Source organism: Protomyctophum bolini (genome assembly GCF_963924005.1).
Source record: "Protomyctophum bolini genome assembly, chromosome: 2".
NCBI lineage: Eukaryota > Metazoa > Chordata > Actinopteri > Myctophiformes > Myctophidae > Protomyctophum > Protomyctophum bolini.
The window spans coordinates 39,211,648-39,222,270 of NC_137863.1; the positions used below are offsets into that span (position 1 = coordinate 39,211,648).

General features: G+C 44.5%; 1 protein-coding gene across 1 annotated transcript in view; it reads right to left on the minus strand.

The window, feature by feature from the left end:
• Positions 1-10,623, minus strand: part of arhgap9 (Rho GTPase activating protein 9) — a 61,195-nt gene that overhangs the window by 40,838 nt on the left and 9,734 nt on the right. Inside the window, exons 2-4 of the mRNA XM_080780620.1 lie at positions 5,462-5,828; positions 4,663-4,861; positions 3,797-4,170 (exon numbers count right to left, since the gene is read on the minus strand). Coding sequence (XP_080636746.1) covers positions 3,797-4,170; positions 4,663-4,861; positions 5,462-5,686 — 798 coding nt within the window. The 5' untranslated portion in view covers positions 5,687-5,828. The remainder of the gene's footprint in view (positions 1-3,796; positions 4,171-4,662; positions 4,862-5,461; positions 5,829-10,623) is intronic.

A 10,623-nucleotide genomic window follows, 5' to 3' on the forward strand; every position in this document is an offset into this window, starting at 1 on the left:
CTGTAACTGTTGGGACCTTTCATTCGTGAGAAGCGGGATAAGGCCGACATGCAGGCGAGAAGGGCAGGAAGGAAGGATAGAGAAGAGGGCGAGGAAGAGAATGAAGAAAGGTGTGCACAGCAGTAGAAGGGTTTGGCTGTTTGTAATATAAACAACATGCACTCACCATGCAGCGTTCAGTCAGTGCCATGCACTTTTTTCTCAGTTGCCACGCCCTCTTCCATAGAACTCTCCCAACCCACATCAACGCAGCCCCTATCCACTCTTTTAAAACCGCCTTTTCAAAACACACCTCGTCAGTCCACCTAAATTGCGTTTTTTGACGGGTGCTGCTAGTATAGGCCCTCCTATAAACAGCTATAGTGTAGATTCTGTCTTAACACAAACATTAAATGCCATTGACAATGAATGGATAATTTAGGTCATATCTGTCTCAGCAAATCGGCTGTCGGTATGTCGCTGTGTGTGTGTGTGTGTGTGTGTGTGTGCGTGTGTGTCGTGTGCATGCGTGCGTGTGTGCATGCGTGTGCGTGCGTGCTTGCATGCGTGTACAGTGTACTCATTACAGAATCTGTACATTCTTGAAATAAGCCATGATGCAAGTGCACATGTTGAGCCAAGTGTGTAAACACACACAGATTGCACGCGCGCGTGCGTGTGTGTGCACGCACGGTGTAATGTATGCACATACTGTGAGTGACGTGTGGCGGTCACACAGCACGTGCAGTCAACAGCAGAGGATGACGTCTTAACCGACGTCATCAGAGAGGTCTGTCTATCAGTGGAACACCTCCCGCTACACCAGAGGTTGGATGGCTGGATTAAAGTCACACAGCTTATAGAGAGCTACGCGCTCAAGCGGATTGAGGGGTCTAAATCAGCAGCTGTGGAGTGTGTGGTGTGTGGGTGTGTGGGGGGGGGGGGCACGTGAGATGAAGGGATAAATATTTAACAACATCATCTTTCCATAAAACATAGCTGAAATATACAGTAACACACTGACCGACTGCATGCGTGTGCATTTGTGTATGATTAGCATGTCATTAGAGTGAGGGGATGTGGTCACACATGAGGTCACTGACAGTTATTACGTGTGTGTGTGTGTGTGTGTGTGTGTGTGTGTGTGTGTGTGTGTGTGTGTGTGTGTGTGTCTGTTCAAACAATACAAATAGGTTGTAGGATACAGGGGGGGGGGTTTGCCCCTAAATTATTCAGAATAACATATTGACGCTAAGCTACGTACATTACGTGTCTGGATATTTCTAATCTTCTAATCTTCTATAATTTTAGAGTGAGCTAAACATGAAGAACTTAAAATAGAGCACTTTTTGTTACATAAGTTTCCACATAAAAACAAAAAACTAAGACACAGTTGGGATCCGAGGAATAAACACACATACTGTACAGTATGTGTTTGTGTGTATGTGGATTATACCAGTGTCAGCCTTTTCATGTAGATTATGCGGTTGACACGCACAGTCACTGTGACAATTAATCCTCATCATGTACAATGCACTGACTTTTGTCTTTTGTGTTTTCATCCGCAAAGTTATTAGTACAGCCGCGCCCGGCAGCCGGGCGAAAACTAGAGTTCTCAACAGGCCTGAAAATTAAGGCCTGGCTCTAACTGGGCCCTCATCAAACCCTGTACACTCAAGGCACTGCCGTCGCTGCCACCCTTAGATCTCCATATATGGAGCTGACCTGTTCTGACATTCCATATGTTGATCTGACCTCATCAAACCCTGTACACTCAAGACACACTCCATATATGGCCAGTACAGAAATCATTACATAATGTTGATCTGACCCCCCCATGCCAAAGCGCCAGTGCTCACCCAGCAGTCTGCCGTCACCCCAGGCAGATGCGTGCACGCGACTCTCGCCCTCAGGGCGTCTTACTGGTTATTATTAGTACACTCCAGGAAGAGCCCAGCGGTGTCATTCAAATAGTCAATAATAAACACAGGGGTCTTAAGTTTTAGGAGCCAACACATCCGACACCAAGAGGATGTTCCTCCTGAAAAATGAGCGTCCATCCTCACCACATCCATCACCATCTGGCTCGCTGTCTCTACTGACAATGACAGAGATGGTCATTAGTTGCACCCTATGCTGTCTCTTCAGAACCTGTATCAGTCCAGGACCTAGACCACTCCGGGACTGCATGAGGAACAAGCAGCCAATATAATTGCTAACTCCTATCACCTCTTCCAAAAAGCTACATGTCCCTCTCTCGCAAACAGGTCCACTACACATCACTGGCAAATCAAATGTGTAAATGTCTCTTAATACTGTTGTTATTCAGTGCAACGTACCCAGCTCACTATGCAACAACAATTCCTTGTATGGGCAATAAAAGTAATTCTGATTAAGATGAATAGTGTGTGTGTGTGCGTGTGTGTGTGTGTGTGTGTGTGTGTGTGTGTGTGTGTGTGTGTGTGTGTGTGTGTGCGTGTGTGTGTGTGTGTGTGTGTGTGTGCGCGCGCGTTGTTGTATAAATGGGTACATGTGAATATTATTTGAGTGTTTCGTGGAAAAGGGGATCCTTGTGTGTGTGTGTGTGTGTGTGTGTGTGTGTGTGTGTGTGTGTGTGTGCGCGCGCGTTGTTGTATAAATGGGTACATGTGAATATTATTTGAGTGTTTCGTGGAAAAGGGGAGCCTTGTGTGTGTGTGTGTGTGTGTGTGTGTGTGTGTGTGTGTGTGTGTGTGTGTGTGTGTGCGCGCGCGTTGTTGTATAAATGGGTACATGTGAATATTATTTGAGTGTTTCGTGGAAAAGGGGAGCCTTGTGACCTGAATGTGGCTGTAATAATCCTGCTTACTAGGCTTAGAGACACAATGATTGGAGACACAGAAAGAGAGAGGGATAGCACCAGAGATAGTGTGTGTGTGTGTGTATGTGTGTGTGTGTGTGTGTGTGTGTGTGTGTGTGTGCGTGCTCGCATGTGTGTAATTTCCATTAAACTGACAGCATCAAAATAATGTAATTTCAGTGCACAACAGGAAACTGACCTGATGGAATGTGTGTTAGTGGCCAGTTACCGCTCTAAAGTAAGTCAACAACCCAGATCAATGCTCTCAATAATTAATATAAATTAAATGTGGATCTTGTGATCCACATAGAAACGGCTTGGCTTCCAGTGAGGATCTCAATTAATGTGACCAGCCGGTCACATCAACCGCTCAACTACAGTATGTCATTTTTCTGTCTATGTCAGTTGTCTATGACGTGTAATCGTGTATCTATGACAAACTTAACTCAGAATTTTGGCCAAGTTTTTAGCGAATTTCACTTCTGTTAAATAGTTGCCCAAAACACACAACATACGTGAAAGAAATAAGTGTGTGGCCTACTGAAAGCATGCATATACAAGGTTTGGCTCTGATCGGTTTAGCGTTTTGCGAGATTAGGTGCAGACAGACAGACACACAGGCCCTCTCAGAAGGGTCTGTGTAGATGGCTATAGCGTCTTGCGATGCCACGCCGTAAAACCATTCTTCTAACATCCTCTGAGGTGACATAGTGACACTTGTGTCATTGCAGTGATGAAAAATGAGTTGCACCTACAGCATGACACCTACTGGTTGGCAATGTCAGAATTCTACTGTTGAAGTAGATAGCACACGGAATTGGACGCTCTATAGATGACCTCTGTATTGTAGTTCAGAACAGTGCCATACCTCTCTCTGTTGGGAGAGGGAGACAACGGACATAAAACATGAGCCCTGTTCTAGCCCAGCTGCGGAAAGCAGACTTCTGCGTCGTCTATCTGCACTTTGACACTCATTACCTGCAAATGGTTTGTCCTGTGATGAGAAGCGTCCGCCATGTCCCACTGGCTGCTTGACTTCTGGGACATCCCGGGGCAGGTGTACCGCCCGTTGAACCCGTCCTTTACCTCATCATACGGGTTCTCGGGCATGCTCTCGTTGGGCAAGTTGCTGGAGCTCCGACTTCGGGTTATGATGGGGACCACCCTCTGTGTCCTTGGAGCCGTGGTGTGGGCCGCGGTGGGCCGTGACACCAAGAGGTGGCCCGAGGGGGACGTGGCAGATTTGGAGGAGAAGGTGGAGCCAGAGAGGGGTAGGGTGGGGAAGTGGTACATCCCTCGCAAGGCACTGTTGGAGGTGAGGTTCTCCATGGAGCGGCAGAAGGACTTGTTCACTGTGAGGAAAGGCAGAGGTTGAGGTTTTACGATGCAACACAAAACACCAACGACAGTTTAAAACCTTTCAGCCTGGTGTGCCAGTCCTGTATAGGTAAAACGCATTTAGAAAAGGAAACGTTTAAAAAGAAATAGCTAAAATAGTAGATGGGCTATTTTAGCCATTCGCTGTAAAAAAAATTGATAGGGGCTTAAACTAGGTCACTAACTCACAATACGATTCGTATCACGATGAGGTTCACGATACGATATTAAAAAATATATATATTTTAAAGAAGAATTACAGTTTATATAATTTATCTTCCCCCCTGAGATTTTTTATTGAACTACATTGCAAAAGAAGTAGCATTACTTTTGACAGTGCAGAGTGCACACAACAGAGAAACATAATTGCCTTCCTTGATGAGCATCAACGACCATCATCACCCATGGGCACATGAGTCACAGACACACACAGCTCCCCTCTACAGTGCTCTACTACTGATAATTACCATGGTTGTGTTCCTTATTTTTGCGCTCCGCGGGGCTGGGAGTGAGCGACATCCTTGGTGGTATGCTGAGGTTGGCATGCAGGGAGGTAGACATGACCAGGCGCTGTGGTGAGGGCATTGGCTTGATGGGCACCTCGGTCACGTACGTGGCAGGGACATAGATTGGCTTCGTTTTACTTGCTGCACCTATCCTCCGCACCTGTGAGAGGGAATGGTTTTCCTATCAGTTGGTGATTAGATACATCCCTTGAGGTCTCAATTGAGAAAATAAAATAGTGTTAAACGACTAGGGGTGGGACGATTCACTTTCCTCCCGGTTTGATACGCCATCGACACCTAGGGATTTACATTGCGATTCTTAATTATATTGCAATTCTGCGATTCAACGATTGTTGCAATAAAATAAAAATCTAAAAAAAGTAAAATTAAAAATCTGATTGATGATTTTATTAAAAATCACGATATATGAGTGAATCGATTTTTTTTGCCCACCCATACTAACGAAACCACACCACTACACCAGTAAATGGCCTCTTGTCGTTCTCTCCACCAAGAGCGCCTTATATACAAACAAACACTCAACTTGGCAGATTTATTCATTTATATTGTATAAATAATTTTGTATTCAAAATTCTATTTTTGTCTATTTTTGTCCACTTTTTGTATACAAACAGTGTAGGGTTTTGAAACCTACACGGTTATAGTACCGGTAGGCTATTTGAAATAATGTGTCAAGCAGCAAGCTACTCTGAAAAATATTTAAAAACAAAAAAAAAGAATCAAAAGCACTTCTTTGCACCTGCCACCAGTCGGTGTTGGTCTTCTTCAGGAGGATGAAGCGCTCTCCCTCCCGTATGCACACGGGCTTTCCGTCTGCCCCGCGGTAGCCGTAGTCATACTGGGCCTCCAGCACCACCGTGCCGCTGGGCACCCCGCAAACAGTGGGGGGGGCCCTGGTGGTCAGCGGAGGGGCTGCACCAGGGTGCTGGTGGCCCACGGAGTGATGGCCGCTACTAGACAGCATGATGGCTGCCCACTGGAGGGCCCTCTGTTCAGCAACCCTCACTGGGAGTGACTGGATGATGGTTGTTGCTGCTGGTGATGCTGGTCTCACTGGTCTGTTTGGCAAGAGGCACCTGCGACGGAGGCCCGACCAGTGCCATGCTCTGAAGAACAATTGAGGGGATGGGGAGGAAATGGACATGTCACTATAAATTAATGTATTTATTAATGAATCAATCAATACTTTGGAGAAAACAACAAAATGCATAACAGTTGAGTTGTAACCCTGATTGTGGAAGAGGTTGCTGTTTGTTTGACAGATCTTTGTCCCATTAAAAGGTAGCAAAACCCGTCCCATTATATAAAGGATGGAGTCAAACAAAGCCAGAACTGTGTTCTGGGAAAACAAATTAGGCTAATTACCCTTAATAGTTTAGGACATAATTAATCTCATTGTTATCACAATCCTCCACGTCCATTTCCTGTGCAAGCTGTTCATTTTGACATTTTTTTACTGAAAGAAATAAAAAATAAAGCTCACTTTTAATCCAGGTACTTAAAAGGAGCCTGTATAAAATGCCATGACAAGAGTTTTACATATTCACGAGTTTAAAATGTAGTCCTAGTCCTACACCTGTCATGTTGGGGTCCGGGGACCAGCACGGGTGTTTCAATTTGTCGACACCAATCAGATAAATTGAAACAACTGTTTTGGTCCCCAACATGGCAGGTTCGTAGGACCTTCTGCCCAAAGGAAATGATAGAATTTACAGGCATACAGGTATATCCCTGTACTTTATGTATACTTCCGGCCTGAAATGCTGAAAGTGTCTAAGCATTAGGTACTTTTCCAGGCTTTACTGTGACCATAGACTTAGAAGAACTGGGAATGGCCAGGGCCGGCTAGGGGTCTGGGCACCTAGGCTGCTAATCCAGCCTGACAGCGCGTTGCAGGTTTGACTCCAGATCCCGACGACCTTTGCTGCATGTCACTCCCCATCTCTCTCCCAACATTTCCTGTCAGCTTCCTGTACGCTATCAAATAAAGCCCCAAAAATATCTTGGAAAAAAATGAAAACAATAAGAAGAACTGGGAACAAGGTATAGGGATGGTATAGGGATGCATGTATCCCTGTACTTTGTTACAATAGAGCGTCACAGTCCCGCCCAGGAACCAGTACCAGTACCAGTACCAGGGCCCAGGAAATGATTCCCAGTTCATTTTCCTCATATTCCTTATTTAAAGACCTTTTAAGCCTCGTACAAAACCAACTCGAGTTGTGTCAAATCATGACAACAAACACAATTTTTCGGGCTGAACAAATAATTAGAAAGAAGAAGAATACGGCAGGTTACAACACTTCTTTTTCTAGTTTTTCTTCTTTTTAATTATTTGTTTGGTCCAAAATATTGTGTTTATTGTCATGATTTGTCACAACTCGAGTTGGCTTTGTACGACGCTTAAAAGGTCTTTAAATAAATACTTTTGGGAAAAATGCATTGGGAATTATTTCCTGAAAGGGGGCAGGACTGCGATGCTCTATAGTCTATACTACCTCCGATTAGGCACTTAAGTTTCAGCATTATGGTTCTTTTCAAGGCTTTACTGTGAACATAATGGTTAGAAGAACTGGGAACGAGGTTAGTACTCGTGGGAAGATGACAGGTGGAAAGTCCTTGTACATATTAGCAAAAGCAAAAGCATCATTCTTTCAGATGTATGTGCATGTGAATAATTCATGTGTTTGGGGGAGGATGTAAGGAGTGTAATATACCCAGAATAGCATCCGTGTCCAGCCACTGAGTCAGCATCCCCTGCAAGCTAAGCCCCTGCTTGTCCCCGGCAAGACCCTCTTGAATAAAAGAGCATTTAACTTTCAGCTAGGCAGACCCAAGACAACAAAGCCTATAGTACACACACGTGCACAATGCACACAGAAACAAACACCCACTCACATGTAAGCGCACATATACTGTAGTACACTATACAGATCCAAAATCTGTGTCCTATTGGATTGTGATCTGGTGACTGTAGGCATACAAATTACAATTCACATCATTTTCATAGCCATTAAACTCATACCCATAGGCTAAAGCCAAGGTGATCACTCTGAGTGACTCTTCGCTCTTAAGGGGACAAGTGGACCCAAACCATGTTAGCCAATTAATGCTGCCCTTCTGTTTCCTTACCTGCGCTAAATCAATGCACGATCATCATAGTCAATTAATGTGCGCTTTTGGCCACAATAATGTCCAAGCCTAACTGATGTCTTTCTAATTATGGACATGCAGATGCCACTTTATTAGCTGTTTCTATAGAAACACTAGCCAGTTCAGCAGCCTTTGTGACTGAAGCTACTGCCATCCGTGCCACAATAATGAACCTTCTTTTATAGCCATGCACTTACATCATTTCCTCTGCCATGTTGATCCAAAATGTATCAACTGGGCATGCTCAGCAATGTCATACATGTCACAGAGCATTATGTTAATTGCTTAATTGTATCATGCAGTGAGTCCATCTATGGAAGCATCTGTGTTCAATATGTTTCTCCATTCCTTTAAATTGTTACCTGTCCTAGACAATAGAGTTATAGAGGATTATAGAGAAGGTGACATATGAGAGGGAGAAACAGAGTGTAAAAGATAGAAGGTACAGACCAGAAGAAAGAAAGATGTAATATACCCCAACCCCACCTATACCCTATGGGGTTGGCAATAGGCCCTTTCTGTGTTCTCTGTCCCCTAGGGTAGGTACCCTTACATAACGTGTTCCATTCACGCGCTACGTCCTACGGCCGGGGGAAACCCCGGTGTCAGGTGAAAAGAAGCGGCCTGCTCACTCCTCATGCATTGAAGGAAGCATAAGCTTAGTTCGGGGTTCTCCCCAGGTTGACAGAGGGGAGAGTAGCGTCCAGGATTACAGTTTAGGCGAAAAAGGTGAAAAAATGGATTACAAAATCGTGGGATAAAAAAAATCATTAAAATGATCTGTTGCCCTGCCTTTTATTTAAGTGGGGTTTTTTTTTCGTTCTTTCTTTTTAAGGTTCTCAATGTGAACCTGTGCAAGTTGTTAAGATAGACATAACTGTCTGATGAAGCTGTGAACTACAATTGTATTGCTGTCGGGTGCCGCTTCATGCCCAAAACTGTTACTTTTCAGGATTCACATAAAGAAATAGCAAAAACTAGCCGACCTAGTACCATAAAAAAAAAGTTATAATATGGAATATGTGTGAAGGAGGCGGTGGGGGTGGGTGCGAGGATGGGCCTGGCTGTTCTGAACCCTGATAATCCCACTGTGCTTTATCAAAGCACAGGAATTAATCTGTGACCCCATGCCTGCAGAGAATTAAAGTAAAACCCTTGGTGGTTCCTCCAGCATATATAAATGGTCATGGGCCGGTGCACGGCTGCGTGGCTCACACAGGCGGGCGGAATTCACTGCATGCAGGGCTACAACTTCCACGTGACTTAATCCAAATATTGTCCCGGGTATCCGGAATGAATGTCACGGCGCGCACACGGGCTGATGTGTGGCATTCACACAGTACAGTAGAAAGATAGACATCTGGCCAGCGATGCTCTGTTCACGCTGAGATGTGTGTGCATGATGTACAGTATACAAGAGATGTTCTATCAGGCGACTATATGGTATGAACTATAGTAGTCATATATTTACACTTTATTTAACAAACAGTTCAATCGCAGCGGTTTTGGCATATGCACTCGCCAAATGGTGATTTATTTGACTTTTTGCTAAATTGGCAGAATCTCTGTCCCTGTGCGGCATTGGCACAGGTATGCTTATCTATGACCGCAGCACACCAGTGCCAATATTGCACACAGCAATATTGGCACTCCCTTTCTTTTTTATGGCTATATCATCCTGAGCAATTAAATGTACCTATACAGTATGTTCTGAAGGGGTAACAGAAGGTCGGTGGCTTAGAGCTAACAATGAAACTGTCACTGTTAACTTTTCTTCTTTCCTGCCTTGATCTCCTTACTACCCCAGCCCTCCCCCCTCTTCTGCCCTTTCTTCATTTGTTTTCTTGGAAAAATTACACAAATTTCACCCACATTTTACTTGTAAAACTGTGACAATAAAGCTGATGGGTGTTCAGATAGGTCACAAAGGTAAGAGGTAAAAGACAAAGACGCAAGTTAAATGAGCAAACAGGAAACCAAGTATGTACATCAAAGAGGAACCCCAGATTGAGTAACATCCTCTCTACCTTGCCGCTTGCGTGTGATTGTCTTTTTCCTATTTCTACATAAAGCCTATAGGTTAGCCATTAGTTATTGTTCATCTCTGTTTACTTAACCACTGGACATTGTGGTGCCATAAGCAACCAGGTAGAACAAAGCACTTTAAACTAGAAAGATGCACACAGTTCCTTCACAGGTGTTACCAATGATACTAATGAAGGCTCTGTTCCATTCTGGTCAAACAGGACCGTGTTGCTATTGTTCATGTTGGCTCACTGGAAACCCTCTGCTACACCAGTGGGTCTCAAAGTGTCCTTTATTGAGGTTCCAAGTGGCCCTGTATGGGTCTGTATAACTCTGAGAGTTATGGGGGTCCTTGAAACGAAAAGGTTTGAGAATCACTGTACACTAAATAGAACAGAGCCTTAATTAGTATATCATCTGTAAGGGGCCCGGAAGTAGGAAGAGTTAGACGGCATCCAGACAGTAGATTCAGATGGTTTTAAAACAGCTGGTGGATGGAAATGAAGCTCCACCCACTCACGTGAGGCTTCATTTTCCAAGCTGTCTAAAACCAGGAAGAGACTCCCGCCGCTCGCGGCTTTTGGCAACTTTGTGACGCGACTGTGTAGAAGCACCAATACAGAGCCCATATGACCAGGTGGGATGCATAACCCTAAACCCACACAAGCTGGGTTTATCGCCGGGCAGTGATAAATAAGGGCTCCTGACTCCTGAGGTGCCATT